This window comes from Cyprinus carpio, chromosome A24 (assembly GCF_018340385.1).
Source record: "Cyprinus carpio isolate SPL01 chromosome A24, ASM1834038v1, whole genome shotgun sequence".
Classification (NCBI taxonomy): domain Eukaryota; kingdom Metazoa; phylum Chordata; class Actinopteri; order Cypriniformes; family Cyprinidae; genus Cyprinus; species Cyprinus carpio.
In genome coordinates this window covers 16,295,229-16,311,537 of record NC_056595.1, presented here as the reverse complement: position 1 = coordinate 16,311,537, position 16,309 = coordinate 16,295,229, and the positions used below count along the sequence as shown (strand labels likewise).

At 40.8% G+C, this 16,309-nt stretch overlaps 1 protein-coding gene across 6 annotated transcripts in view; it reads left to right on the top strand.

Moving 5' to 3' along the window:
• The window catches only part of LOC109085752 (zinc finger homeobox protein 4-like), an 83,867-nt gene that overhangs the window by 36,065 nt on the left and 31,493 nt on the right, over positions 1 to 16,309 (top strand). For all 6 annotated transcript variants that reach the window (XM_042714375.1, XM_042714372.1, XM_042714371.1 and 3 more), the window contains exon 4: positions 11,471 to 11,702. In XM_042714375.1, coding sequence (XP_042570309.1) covers positions 11,471 to 11,702 — 232 coding nt within the window. The remainder of the gene's footprint in view (positions 1 to 11,470; positions 11,703 to 16,309) is intronic.

Sequence of the window (16,309 nt, the reverse complement as noted above, 5' to 3'; positions counted from 1 at the left end):
TTTGCTCCATCTTTGTAAACAAAGATGGCTGCCAGTTGATGGGCACATTATATTACAGCACATTCATTACTGAAGGTCAGCCTCACTCCTTCTCATTTGAAAATCAAATGCCCCATATATATGCAGCTCAAATTATTGCCTGTCATTTCCCCCGATCTGATGGTAAAATGGACAGGAGATTGAGTTGAGGGTATTTGCATAAAAAGCCATTGTGCTATAGAAGAACGAGAAGAATCTGTCTTGCATGCACATTCATATAGCATCATCATCATCATCATTGGTGTTGTCCCTTAGCACACATTGTATTTTATTTTAGGGCTTTTTTCCACATTTTATTAATAAAAACAGGCTGGATTCAGACCAGTGAGCACCAAAAAATCCAAAATAACACATCTACCAACTCTCATTTAATTAAAAAACAAAACTAAAGACTGACTTTTTTTTTTCTCCTTCCATATAATGAAAATAAAAAGTTCAAAAAACATCAAAAGACCCCTTGACTTCAATCTTATTGAAAATAACAAAAGAAAACACCTACAGGTTTGAAACAACATGAGGTCGAGTAAAAAATGACACATTTTTAAGTGAACTACTGCTTTAACCAACTGTAGTGCTTCAAAATATGTCAGTTTTTATATATTTGGTTTGTTTAACAGTATTTTTTTTTTGCATTTATTCACATGTAATCTGCAAAATTAGACACAGTAATTCCTAGAAAGCATCCAAACCTGGGTGTAGATGAGAGAGAATTCTAAAAAGAAAAAGAAAAGTGGACGTTGCCCGGTCTCATCTGTTTGTCAATAAGAGCCAGTCCGCCACAGCACCAGAGGACTTTGCGCTGGTCCAAACAGCCTTATGCAAACCCTTGTTTTACTTCCCAAATGCAAAGAAAACCACAGGCTCACAAATGTGTCCGTTTATCCACTTACTCTCTGCAGGCATAAAAGTGTGTCAGCACTCTTTCAGCCTCCCGACAGCGGGGCCAGATTATTCAGACGCTCTCGTCTTTCACCTGCATGCGGATTACAATGGGAATCTTTCAGGGGAGGGCGCGAGGGGGAGGGGGGTATAATTAAAGCATACAGACAGATGAGTGTGGGTGCAAACACAAAGCCCAGGCTTCAGCTAGGCCCTGCTGTCATTAATCCTCATAGATATTAATAGGTATTTCTCCCATCATGCCCTCCCCACTCATAAGCAGATGGTCATCTCCACACTGGCCCCACAGGACTAACGTTTGCTGACGGACTACTTAAAGCATTGTGCTAAAGTGTGGCACCCCAGACACCCCTCTCTGTTTGGTTCTTTCCTGCTTTGCTGTTTTCTTTTCTTTCCATCTTGTGAGATGAGTGGGGGGCTGCCATATGAGGATGCTCTGATATTAATAACCAGATGTGATCTTCCTGTTGGCCCGGGGTCAGAGAGGCCGGCCAGGTCAGGCCATTTGTCACTGTGCAGGCACTGTGAAGGCTATTGAGGCTGACAGGTATGGGAACCATAGCAAGGGAAATAAGACTTACCGAGCCCTGAAGGGGAGCGCGGCACTCCCAGGAACAAAGAGTGTTAGGAGTTTGTCATTTTTACCCCTTTTCCTATAACTCACACTTTCCTCCTCCTTTTGTCACTCGCCCCCTCCACCCGTCCATTTCTCATGGGATTTGGGCCCAGCTTAACAAAGGATGACTCACAGTTCTCTGATAAGGCCAGCCGTGGAAGGACTTGAATTGCAATAATATGATATTCTTGGTGAAATAGCTGGCTGAAGGTAATTAGCAGCTTTGTTTTAAACTCTCCAGACACAGACGGAGAGCAAACATATGACTTTGTCTGGAAAGCATTATTGGACAATAAATGTATGCCTGAACATCACACGTTCCCCTGAGATCTCTCCTGTACCTCAGTGAAGATTTTTTCTTCCAGTGCTAACCTTTATTTTCCCAGTTATTTTATTTAAGCAGCTACACGTAGGCTGCATGTTTAAAAAAAGAAGAATCATCCTGAAGATTATTAGGTCGGTCAACAATTAACGGCAAAGAGAGAGAGAGTTTGCAGAAAAGATTGGAATTAAGATCAATATTGACGTGTGTCGTTTAATAAGAGCCATGGCCCAGAACGGGATGCCCGAGTGAAGACAGAGCAGCAGTCATTGGTGGCAGTTTTTGCTCACATTAACAGACCTGAATGCAAGAAAGCATTCCTCAAGTAATTGATTTTAAACATTAGGTGCTCACTGAATAGATAAGCAGAGTGTGATATTCGATTACAGAGCAAAGAACTCCATTTAACCTCCTGTTCTTTCCTGGCCAGGATTTCCAACACAATACGATTTACCTCCCCTTAGGTTCAGCAGGATTAGACTGCTACTAGTAATCCTTAATGCTTTGAAATAGATCTGATAGAAGTTCCTCTCACTTGTTTGGGATAACACCCATGATTTTTTCCACATTTAGTTAAATTACCCCCATTGAATTATCATTTTTATAATTATTAAAAGCCTTTCTGTGAGATCCGGATGGCCTTTTTGTTTAATGCATTGTACTATAATTACAGTTTTTCCAGCATTCGAATGCTTACCTTAGTTTCCTCTTACTATCATGCTTTACTGAATGCCACCAAGCCTAATGGTTCACCTAAAGGTGCTATGTGTTTGAAAAGAAGCCTGCCCTGGTTTTTGTGATTCTCCAGAGAACAAAGGCAAACATTCCAGTAATCTTCAAAGTGGCCAGTGGTATGTCGAGTGGACCGTGGAATGCAAGCTATGGCTAGGGCTTTTCAATGAAAAACAATGGCTTTCCTTTTATGGGTTGTAACTGCATAAACTGTGGTTGAGGCATTAGCTGTATCAGTTGTATCAACTTACTATACCGCAGTTTGAATTGATGTGTTTATGTGCATTAGAAGCACTAGAACATTTCTATTTGTCTGTATGTATTTAACGTTCTTAATATATCCCTGCCGGTTCTTGATGTGTGGGTTAGTGGATGGGTAAGGTGTTATTTACTTAGACTCTTTTGATACAGCACAGGTTAAAAGTGTTCAACCCTACAGGCTCAACTCATGAAGATCTTCGCAGGAAATATGCAAAGCGTTCGGCTAAGAAGTGCTCCCATTGAGGAGTGAGAGCAGCGAAGCAAGAGGCAGGGCTCTTTAAACAAGCTTCTCTCGGTGATCCCTGCACTCTCTTCCTCCCTCCCTTTTCCCCTCCCTCCCATAATAGGATGCAAATCAGGGACCCTCCTCTATGTTGTTGTGGAAGGGGAGAAGGCAGATGGAACATGAAAGGGTTTAATGTTTAAAAGTATGAATGGGGTGAAAAGCGTGCAGTGGAGAGAGTGGGGGCTCATTCCGCTCTTATCAGATACACAAGGTGGGAGATTGTCTCATCTTTGCATGGGCTCATTTAAAGGAAAGATTTCAGCCCGTAGACCATGCATCATAATTAGTCAGAATGCCACTCGTACTGTACCGGCTGAGGGTCACACGCATGCATCATCCTTTCCAGTGCTTCGCACCTGGGACTATGAGTTTATAACTCTTTGTTTCCATTAAAAACATATGCTGAGATGTAGGGTGAGGGTTTCAATATGTGAAATTCTTATCTTACATATTTTGTTGCACATTGTTCATGTTTTTTAGACATAAAACGGTGTAATATTCAGAATAATTTATTGTAGTCAAGTAATTTCCTAAAATTTGTAACATTACAGTATTTCCTGTGTTTGGAGGCACAGCCTAACCCAAAACATATGGCAAACTTTACTATATTTTCAAATAATTGCATTTTTCTAAATATTTCATTGATTATTTTATTTCATTATATTATTAAATAATTATAATTGCATTATACACACAGACAAATTACTTGTATATAAACCATGTAAATTATTTAAAGATATTATCCATTAATTATTAAACGTCTTATAATTTTTATTATTATCGGCTGTACATGATGTGCCTTTACTTATTTGTTGTTGTAGCCTATTTAGTTATTGATTTCCAGACTCTAGTGAGACATTTCACAAATGTCTTACTCAAAATAAAGTTAGTGTTAGTGTGGCATGAAGATGATGATGGAGCCTCTGGTCTTTTTCACCTTCTGATGGAGACAAGCAAAGCTTTTAAGGGTAATGGTGAGGTCAGTGGATTTATTGGGAGAGAAGTGTCCAGGCGACAGATTTTAAATCACCATAATATAAATACAACTCCATTTTCATAGGGAGTTTGCTTTCTTTTAAGGCAATTTGTGGAGCAGCCGAACACTTGTGCCTGTCTTAGCAGTGAGAAGGTTTAGAGGAGTGAAGATTAAGGACTAGTTCTTAATCTTCCATATCAGCTACAGAGGTGAGAGGTGATATGCAAATGGAATTTTCCATTGCTCCTGCTTCATGTTTAAGTCCAGTGATTCTATAATATAGGCAAGAGGTTCATTTATCTGGCTACCAATCAGCAACAACAGGATGTCATCACCAGAGTCTTTGAACTTGTTTCAAAATCTTCCAAGACATTGTAAATACTGTATGTAGTCCTGTCTACAGAGGATTCAGGATTATTTTCGCTGTTGTATATTCAAGGTGCTCGTTAACCCAGATTGTTCTTCTGCATTAGGACCTCTGTTTGACCTTCAACAGAGTCTCTAAGTCCAGTGAACAAGTGGGAAGAGCGTGTGATTTAGGAATACCATTGCATCAACCCTGTAGTATTTTTTGTTAATTTCCTTCTGTCAAAGGAACATTATTGCAGACCTAATGATATATGCCAGGTCAACAACATTAGCACCACATGGAAATATTTCTCTCAACGCGTCCTTCTTCATCTGTTTACCGTTCAGCAAGAAATGTATGAAGCCATGGCATGATTGGTTCCCAAAGCACTGTGCACTGTTTGCTTTAATAGTGAGTGGACAGGAATTGGCGCTTTCAGCGATCAATGAAATATTACGACGTGGATCAATCCACATATTAATATGCTGGTAAAACACATGCACTCAGACTTTGACATGATTAATACAAATGTAAATGTACATGAGAAGAAAAACAATATTTCCAAAGGAACACACAGAATTTCTTTTAAGACTTTCCGCAAACCGGCTGTCAATTTGTAGATTTATGTGTTTTTTAGTGGATTTCTGTTTGGACCACACTGGGCTGGCCAACAATTACATGAACTGTTCCAAAGTCATGGCTGCATCGACTAATTGAAGGCCTGATTGCGAACTGCAATATTCACAGTACATTGTAGCTCCACAGAACCAGTGTCCTTGGGAAAATGGGGCGTATGTCGCCCTGTCAGTCTGAGCGCGAATACAGTAAATGAAAGGCTGTGGATGGACGCTACAGCAGTTGTGGGTTTTAGTCATTTTGGAGGGACTCTGGGGTGTGTCCCACTCTCTTTATTGCGTCTCCACAAGCCACCTCAGATGAGAGTGTGCTGCTGAAAGACACATTGTGCTAATTCACTTATTTAACTTGGCATCCATTTGCAAGGATGATTATAATTATTATATGACCTAAGCAGCTAACCATACAGCCATGCGCTGGCGGAATGTCCTAAGCCCATAATTACATATGATGAAACCAGACGGAATTTGGAGGAAAAAATAAATAGGGGAGGTAATTTGGGGCTCTTTGATGCATTCCCTTGGGATTTGTTGAGGTAGAGGAGAGGGAAAGTAGAAAAGAGATGGTTTTTCGCTCTTGTTTTGTGCCTGTAGCAGAAAAGAGAGTGGCCTTGTGCGCAGTCTCTGAATGGAATGTAGGGGGCATACCTCTCGCACAAGAATTTCGCTCAGGTTGCCAACTCCTGTGGTACCCATGATATAACATTACATATTATGTCTCCGGGGCTCATCAGTGGTTTTCCTTCTGTCAAAGGAACATTATTGCAGACCTAATGATATATGCCAGGTCAACAAACATTAGCACACATGGAAATATTTCTCTCTCAAACGCGTCCTTCTTCATCTGTTTTACCGTTCAGCAAGAAATGTATGAAGCCATGGCATGATTTGGTTCCCCAAAGCACTGTGCACTGTTTGCTTTAATAGTGAGTGGACAGGAACTTGGCGCTTTACAGCGATCAATGAAATATTACGACTGGGATCAATCCACATATTAATATGCTGGTAAAACACATGCACTCAGACTTTGACATGATTAATACAAATGTAAATGTACATGAGAAGAAAAACAATATTTCCAAAGGAACACACAGAATTTCTTTTAAGACTTTCCGCAAAACCGGCTGTCAATTTGTAGGATTTATGTGTTTTTGGTGGATTTCTGTTTGGACCAACACTGGGCTGGCCAACAATTACATGAAACTGGTTCCAAAGGTTCATGGCTTGCACGACTAATTGACGGCCTGATGCGCAACGCAATTTTCACAGTACATTGTAGTACAGAACCAGGTCCTTGGGAAAATGGGGCGTATGTCGCCCTGTCGGTTCTGAGCGAGACATACAGTAAATGGAAAGGTGTGGATGGACGTTACGCAGTTGTGGGTTTAGTCGTTTTGGAGAGACCCTGGGGTGTGTCCCACTCTCTTTATTGCGTCTCCACAAGCCACTCAGATGAGAGTGTGCTGCTGAAAAGACCACATTGTGCTAATTCACTATTAACTTGGCATCCATTTGCAAGGATGATTATTATTATTATATGAATCTAAGCAGCCTAACATACAAGCAATGCGCTGCGCGGAATGTCCTAAGCCATAACTTACATTAGATGAACCAGACGGATTTGGAGGAAAAAATAAATAGGGGAGGGTAATTTGGGGCTCTTGATGCATTCCTTGGGATTTTGTTGCGGTAGAGGAGAGGGAAAGTAGAAAAGAGATGGTTTTTCGCTCTTTGTTTTGTGCCTGTAGCAGAAACAAGACAGTGGCCTTGTGCGCAGTTCTACTGAATGGAATGTAGGGGGGCATACCTATCGCACAAGAATTTTTCGCTCAGGTTTGCCAACTCCTGTGGTGCCCATGATAATAACATTACATTTATGTCTCCGGGCTCAATAAAGTGGTTACTGGTAAACATGTGTTTGGACGGTGTCAGCATTGATGGAATCGTATACCTGGCCGGCCCTCCAAGTAAAGCTGGATGTGTTTAAAAGGCTTTGAGGAACAAAAACAAGCTTTCTGTTTTAATTTCTCTTTTTTTTTGCTCTCGGGGTCGCGAAACCGGGTGCACTCATTGAAAGCAATACAAACAACAATTGAAAAAAAAAAGGTGGGAAGAAGCAAAAAATATTGCTGTGATAGCCTTATTAAAAAATGCTCAAGAACATTATTATTTTATGTGTGTTTTCTTTTTGTTGGATTTTTTCCCCCCACTAATGACCTGGGAAAAAAGGCGTTTGAATGCCCTAATTTTGTTTGTGTGTTAGGAAAACAACATATTTTTAAAAACCCCTTCATTTTTCTTCTTTTCTTGTCTGAAGGAGTCTTGTCAAATCTTAGTAGAAATGGAGTGAATAAACATCCAGTCTCAAACAGCCCTTATCCATATTTCTGAATGCCACTAATGAGTCTGTTTTGTCACTGCAGGCAGTACAAAAATGAAACCAGTCTCCTACTGCCAACAGCAGACGGGCAGAGGGGAATAGGCAACGAGAGGTGTTTGTAATCATTGAACGTCAGCATAAATATAATAAGTCTCGTCAGGTTAGGGAAAAAAACACGCTCCCTGGGAATTGGGGCCTAGTTTGACAGGTGATGGGGAGTCCCTGGTGCTTTGATTTGCATTGTTTTGGCAGCACGGTACGATGGCGTCTTTGCTTTAGATTCGCCCAGCTCATGCCTGATTAGTTCCTGAGAGCCCAGAGAGAGCAATGGGTGGGTGTTCCTCCTCAGACCCCTGTGCCAGGGGTCCCGTTCAGCTGGATGTGCTCTTTGGCATGCCAAGGGGCACCAGGGAACGATAAGTTAGCTAAAATGATTGGACCCAGTGGGGTTTTCGACTCTTGGTTTTTTGCAAATGCTAATCTGGAACAATACCCACATCAAAGGCATGAGCACGGCATTATATTGTCATAGATAGCCTCTTCGCCACCCACAACAACAGCACTTGGAGCAGTTTCAGAGATTTTCTTAGCGCTTGACAGAACCACCGCACAATTTATCCTCCAGCTTTCTGCTAAACCAAGTCGAGGTGAGAGAAACCAAAGTCTTATTCTTTTTATTTATTTATTTTAGTAATAAATAGGCCTTCTTTTCTTTGCTAGCAGCATCCTGACTTTTCGGTGGGCAGAACTGCTATGGGATGCCACAAACATTTTGAACTTTGCAGGTAGTATATAACTGCTTTGTGAGTCTGGCAGTACTAAAAATGGTAAACTTAAAACTCATAAATCAGAAACCCCAGGCTCAAGTCTCTGAACAGCTTGCACCGGTGCCACAGGGGTCTATAAAAGAAGGAAGAAAAATACTCAATTTCTATATAGGTCTTGAGCAAACAAAGCAGGAATGCTGATAGTGAATAAATTAATATTTTCTAGAGTTACGCAGTCTTTCGGCCTTTAAACGTTAGGCATGTCTGCTTGCATTGTATTTATTAGGACCATAAAAATGGATACTCCTGCTGCGATTGTGATTCAGATAATTTAAGATGTGCGGTCAGCCTCGTTCACATGCAACACAAATCTATTTCATATTAGTATGAAAATATTTGTAATGGAGACTGCTAAAAGGGGCTACAACTCAGGATTAGATGCATATTAATGCAATATGAAGATATGAATGCGACAATAGCTAGCCCAATAGCCCTTTGAGCAAATGCTTGTTTATTAGCGATAGTTATTCATCCTAATGAGGTTTAGTCATCATGCAGAGAAAACAAATTATATTTGCTGTTTTCCCAGAAACCATCTTAAGTCTAAATGGAACATCGTGTCTTTTGTTTCACTAACCGTATGACTACCTAAGATGAATTTATGATGCAGAGGTTCCATAGACATCTGGTTCTGAATGAAGAATTAGCCTGATCTCATTTCGTTTTTTTTTTTTTTTTGGGAAAGGTTGAGCACATTCTCCTCTTAATTTCCAGACAGAAGAGGTCTAAACGGTTAAATGTCACAGTTCTCCTAAAGTCGCAGGACCCTTCGAGAGGTTTATGTATCAATTCAGCCAGGTTTGAGTCTGTTTACAGGGAGGTAGTTCATACAAGTAGCCCTGCATGTCTTTGAAGGGCTTCCCTTTGGAAAGAAACAATGATAGCTGTAATTAATGACCCTGAATCTGTGCCAAAAAGGCTTTCCTCTGACAACTTCAACTTAATTAAAGCTTAAGACGTTTCAATGGCCACAGAGAGCCCCTTACGGAGCGCGGCCCTGCAGACTCGTGAGAAAATTCTGCCGAGTTTATGAAAGAAAAGATGTGTGTTACCACTGGTGCCATGACTCTAATCCCTGACAGTCCAAGAATCTGTTTTGTCAAAAGGGTTTTCTTTTAGCCGGCTCACACCTGCAGGCACGCCAGTACTTCCTTCAGGCTCGTAGAGGGCCGGTTTTGTGTTTTAGCGGAAGATCAGATAATGGAAGCCTCACTCGGCCTTTTGTTTTTACTCATTGTTCATTAGTCTGGGAGAACTGTAGGCACACTTGATATGCTTGGCTTGCCTGGGGAATGGGGAGGGAGGAAGGACTGTTTGTAGAACTGGGGGCTTTGTATATGTGTATGGTGGAGGGGAGGCCTACTATGGCTTTGCATGGTGCACTACTGCACAATTTTAATGCAAAACTTTAGCCCAAATTAAAGTGCATAATTGTCAGCCAGGGTTGAATGCGGGAGCCCTGCTGTTTGAAAACACATTAGAGCTGAATAGAACAATACGCAAAGCTGGACAGTTCGGATTTTTCCTGCAAAGCACTGTTTTAAATACTTTCTCTCTCCTTCTGTGTCTAGCCTTGTCAGAATTCACAAGCTTAGGAAGCCCCACCAGCTCAGTGTGTGTGTGTGTGTGTGTGTGTGTGTGTGTGTGTGTGTGTGTGCGCTTGTCCCTAAAAAGACCAATCCAGTTAGGGTTTTGTTAGAGGCAGAGGGGGAAGTAGGCAATTCACCTTATTCGTACCAGCTGACCCATTTGAAGCCAGAACGCCAAGTAAAATTTAGGTGCAGTTTAATAGCTATAAATAGTGGCATGAGAAAGTAGCCAGGGTTACCTCTTAATCTTTAGGAAAAGTTTAAAACTTTTGTGTTTGTACATATTAAAGCTGGGTGATAGAAATAAATATACTGTTATTATTATAAATTGTTCATCTGTTTTTTTTTTTGTTTTTTTTTTAATTATTTAAAAATCTGCACCCTCAGATTCCAGATTTTCAAATAGTTGCATTACGGCCAAATATTGTCCTATCCTAACAAACCATACATTAATGGAAATTTTCATTTATAATATTGTAATAAATGAATATTCATTTATTTATTATGTATAAATCTCAATAAAAAAAAAAAAAGTAAAAAAAAAGACTGGTTATGAGGTTTTGTGGTCCAGAGTCACAACATATGTGTGTGTGCATAATATATATATATATATATATATATATATATATATATACTATATATATATATATATAATAATGGGGTATGTTAGAAATGTTAGAATTGGCCTTCAAAACATTAACAACATGGGGGCAGTAAAACCACTGGGCGATTCTCACACACATACACAGTGGGGCCTCAGTAACAGGGGTCTTTGTGTCAGTGAAGAGAGAGAGGGGCCATGCGGGGGTTTAGCTTCCACTCTCGTCCACTAATGCACTACAGGCCTCTCATACGCCTCTCTATACACACACAAAGCAGCATGCGAATATTTAAACTACATAAACCTGAACTTATGTGTGTGTGTGTCAGTATATGTTTAAACTGTTTCACAGCCCTCCATAGGCCTTTATGAGCAGGATGGAAGCTGAGGTGCCTCTCTCTTACCGAATAAAGCCGCAAACCTGTGGTAGTTTTATAGCCAGGGCCTGGTAGATTTGTTTTCTTATCTTTATTGCTGCACAGATAGTAAATTACCCTCACCAGATCCCATCTTCTTTCATCCCCTTATCCCTTACTAAAGTTGCACAGTCCAGACTTAAAATTAAGCTGGACTTTTTGTCGTGGTAAATTACTCGTATGTCCCGAATTACGCGATACCAGGCGGAGACACGTTGGCTCGTCTCTTCCTCTGCACCTCGCTCGCTCTCCCTCATCTGTCTATCCTCATCGGGCAGCCCCTCTAAAACACTCGCTTTGACAATCTCTCTTTGTTATCAGTATTTATGTTTAGGACAAAGCTGGAAGGAATGCATTTCATGTCAGGAGATTATTACTGGGAAAGGAAGTATCTGTTTCATGTAGGTGCTGTCTCAGCCTGTGAAACAAACGACGGCTGTAATTTCATGTGAAGCATATAGCCCCTAATGACTTTTCCCCTTCTCTCTTTCTCTCTCTCCCTTTCTTTCCATCTGTGCTCGCACCACCTCCCCTCCTGCAGCACTTGCAAAAACAAGAGAGTGCATGTAACTCGGAGTCCTGCTACTACTACTGTGCGTTGTGCGACTACTCCAGCCGAGCCAAGCTGAACCTGCTGCAGCACCTCCAGTCTGTCAAGCACCAGCAGAGCGAAGGCCTCCGCAAGCTGCAGCTGCACCACCAGGGCTTTCCTCCTGACGAAGACAACCTTGCTGATATTTTCTTCGTCAAGGACTGCCCTCCGAACGAATTGGGTGAGTGCACCATTTAGCTCACTCTCATACCTCCTCCCTCAAACTCAAACCTGGAGCACCTCTTCTCACAATGTAAAACATGCCAGCTGCCTAATCTCCCTAAAATGAACATGTTGTTCTCATTACGGACCGTCTTTTTATATCAGTACCACTCGGCCCTGTACACAGTGACATCTTTAGCAGGCATGCAGGTTATGAAACTCTACCTTGGGAGGATCTCACAGTGAAATTCTTCCCTGTGGAGTGAGCTTTAATTTCCTTTCTCATGACCAAAGCAATTTGGCTTTCATTTGAAAGTTTTGGAGCTGCCAGAAGCTAATAAGTGTAACAGGACTGTAAAATATTCAGAGACGCACACCAAAAAAAAAAAAGAAAAGAAAAGATTAATAGTTTTATTTGAGAGGGACCTGTAATTTAAAACATGAGAGTGAGTCAGGGTCCATTGTATAATGATGCCCATGTTAATGCCGCACGACCAAATGAACGCTTAACTTGTTTTTGCTTTGCCTGACCTGGCCTAGGGAAACGACTAACACGTTTTCAATGGCATTCCAAAGCTGAATTAATCTCTGTTCCCCAAAGTGTCCTGTTTATATATGAACTCCAGAACCAGATGGGATTAAACGGAGAACCATATGTGAAACTTCAGCTCCAAAACTACCCATATTGGAAATAAACGAGTGTGTTTTACATTTGGCATTAATTATATCTGGATCAAAGGTGCTTCGGAGTCTGGATGCACCAAAGGACTAGTTACATAAATCATTATTTTGCTTTTAGAAAGACAACCTACCTCTGTTGCACACACACACACACACACACACACACACACACACACACACACACACACACACACACACACACACACACACACACACACACACACACACACACACACACACACACACACACACACACTGATAGCCTCACTTCTCTATCCTTCTTTGCATGTGAATATATTGATGTTACCATTATTTGTGCTTATATTACCAGAATTAAAAACAACTGTATCCCACAGACTGCTTTATTTTTGGACAGCCGCTAGTAAACAAACTGTATCATATGTATTTCTTTACAGCATATTCAAATTCAAAGGTTATTCCCAAGTCTCACCTTTCCCTCCTAGTGTTTCCAGCTATAGCTCATGGCTTTTATATTTACCCCAGTCCTTCAGAATGGCGCTAATGTGTATAAACTAACAGACTCATTCAGAATTTATGCTTGCCGTTTAATGACCGTATTTTTTTTTTTCACTTGTGTGAACGTCAGACCAAGGAGACGAGGTGGGCGGACTGCAGACAGAGTACATTATAAAAAAGATAAACCAGTTGTCGTTGTTTTTTGGTCATCTAGGCGGACTCTAGAGCAGCTGATGTTTTGATTATACACAGCTACGCTTGGTTCAGTTAAAGAGTAACTAGCTTTAATAGGTTCAAGCCTCAAGCGCAGCATGTAGGGAGAGTTAGAGGGTGCCGTTGAACTTTTTTTACAGCTCCAGATCTTAGTAGGAGAGAGATTATTCAGGTAGTTTAACCCCATAATCCTAATGTTTGAAGTGCTTTCAAACAGGCCCAACACAGGAGAGGTTAAGGGAAATGGATCGCTGGCACCAGATAAATCGCAACTTATTTTTGTTAATTGTTCCAACTGGCAAGTGTAAGTGATAAATAAAAAGTTATCCAAATGCCAGTGCAGGAGGGAGGGGACGATAAATTGGCAGGGCTGGGGGGAGTCTACCCTCCCCGTGACACAGTGCCCACTGCGTTCTCAGGACCGGGCCGGGTGCCTGTGTGTATGTGATGGTAATAATTTGTGTCTTTGCTCTAGAGAAAAGGTCCTGGAGTAAGCAACATTTCAGCCCTAGCTGAATTACAGCTCTATGTTAAAGGGGGCCGGTAGGTTTTTGTGGGTATAACTCCTTAGTTTAGCATTTTCTGGTCATTAGTCAGTTTCATGAAGAGAGAGAGAGAAGAAAAAAAGATTTATTTAACTGCTGACCTGTATCTTTCTTTTAGAAGCAGCTTCTTGGAAACTCGCCAAATAATTATAAAACCATTTGGGAATAAAGGTTAGAATGCCATTGACTTCATGTACATGTGAATGGATTTCGTTAAACAATTTTGATGCCATTTTTAAGATGTAATTAAGGGGAGATTTTGTGGCGCTTACTGTGGTTAAATAAAGGAGAAATGCATTAGTGCCAAAAGCCACACTCAGCAAACTACAGCCATGCTGTATCACAAGGGCTATATTTCCCACATGCTTATTGTTTAATTAGACTACAAAAGCATGCCGCAAAGGGTTTGTGCTACAAAAATTTGCCAGCATTGTTCTTGTTGATAAACACAAAGCATTAAAACATGGCCTTGCACACAGTTTAGACTTGTGTTGCGTACGTCAGGGAGACAAGTCGTTATATATTTCGGTCTTAGCAGCACGATTGCTGCGGTGTGTGATAATGAATCTGACCTCTACAGGCCCAACGTGCTAAATTAGCCAAACAAGACCAAGTATGGCAGATCTCTCACAGTGCACTAACAGTAATATACCCTCCTAGAGAGACTATATGAGCCCATCCTCCCTGAGAATCAGACTGCCAAGTCTCCCAGGGCGACTCTTAATTCCCTGCGCTCGGGACCCAGAAGGCTCATAATTTACACAAGGTAAACATCATGAAGCTAAGAATTTGGAAAGGCAGTGGGGTTGTGTGGTTAAGCATGTTTTTGAAGTGGTGCCCCTCATTTGTAAATCACAATGATCTGAGCCACGGCGTATATGTGGCCCCTGCAAACTCATATTTTACACAGATGTGCGATAAGTAAGGGGTTTTGTTTATTAGCTTCCAAATGATATTTACATAGATTATTTACATTCTGAAATAACTTCAGCTTGGAATTTTCTCATAAAGCCAAATTGATAGCTTAAATAAGGCTATTTGTATTAATATTTTATCTTTATTTTATGAGACTTTATTGTGTGATATTTCTATATAAATATTTAACACATTTATATTTGTGATAAAAAGGTTAAATAACAGCAACATTGTCTTTGTATGTGTGTTCGCTTGCATTTTAGTCCTTAAAGAAAGACAAAAGAACAAAGCACTATAACTGTGTGCGTGTGGAGTGGGACCTATTTCTCTGCCTTGTAGCTTGGCCTGTAAAACGCCTGATGGGCTTGTTGATGCATAAAGGGCTTTTTTGCATCCTTGGGTTGCTTCTCCATTTTGTCATTGCTCTCAGAGAGGAGATGGGATCTTATGGAGGTAATTATTTCAGAGAGTCTCCCCCACCACACTTACCCCTCCCCCCCATGTGTATTAAACCTAGGCAAGTAGAGGAGACCTTTGTCTGGGGGTTTAAACAAAAGGCCTAGCTGACTTTGGAGATGAACACGGCTTTAAATGCTGCTGCCGGATGGGAGTTGAGAGAGCCCTGCATGTCCCACTCTTTTGTTTCTTCTGAGTGATAATGCTTCAGGTGGTTTGCAACCAGGGCCAAATTACCACCAATGCAGTGAGAACCATTTTCATGACAGCTGTAGGCCAACAACATGCACTAATGGACAAGCTCTCTGTTTCTTTCTGGTATAGATTGGCGTAAAAAAAGAAAGAAAGAAAGACGCGTTTAGTTTTAGCCTGATGCAAGCGTGTATATGAAGAGGACTGCATGCTTTGTTCGGTTACACTCTGAATGCTATCCTCAAAGCTGCTCTTTGTTTTCCCTGTGGTCGCATTCTCATCCGCCTGCATTTCAGCTCCATGACAAGATATTTTAAAGTTTTAGGTTGTTTTTTTTTTTTTTACTTTGAGGGCACACAAGCAATTATAACAGTTACTTTTTGAGATCATATCCCTAGACAGTGTTTCCAGGGTTTGTGGCCATAATTTGTAGCCATTACATAAACTGAAATGGGAAAGCAGTGAAGTGAAAGATATGACATACAGCCAAATCGGTCTCATCATTCTGTTAGCCATGGGTGATGTACTAATGCAAGGCCATCCATTTTCCCTTTGATTCCTTACACAAAACAGGAGGCTCAGAGGCGGCCACATTCCATTGTGATTAGACGAGACGGGTCAGGCTGCAGGATCACAAGCCTGCGGTGTTTTTTCACTCTCCTGCTATCGTACCTGAGGAAAGTTTTATAAAAAAAAAATCCCCAGAAAGATAGGATGTCAGTAGGTCAGTGAGATTATCAGTCATGTTTGTAAAAATGACTAAGTTTTTGCTGTAAAAGTCATTTATACAGTAAGCAGTGCAATGATTGCAATGGAATGCTTTTTCATAGAAAATAGTCCATCCCTCGTGAAACACGATCTTCACCAAGAGAGGCTTTTTGTTGATGGACATAAATTGTCTCAGGAGATCCATAGCCCGACCCCGATTTTATATTGCTGTATCATTAAATGGAGACAATACTCAGTGCTGAAATCTTTTTTTTTTTTCATATCATAATAAGTCAGTTATGCGTATGTGTGTTATTATTTTTGCAAAGAGCAGTGATTTTACCAGAAAAGCTCAAAACCATTTTTCAGATGGCAGACACACAAGATTGAGTCATTTCTGAATAATTCCGTCCAATGCTATCATAATTATTCTGTGGTT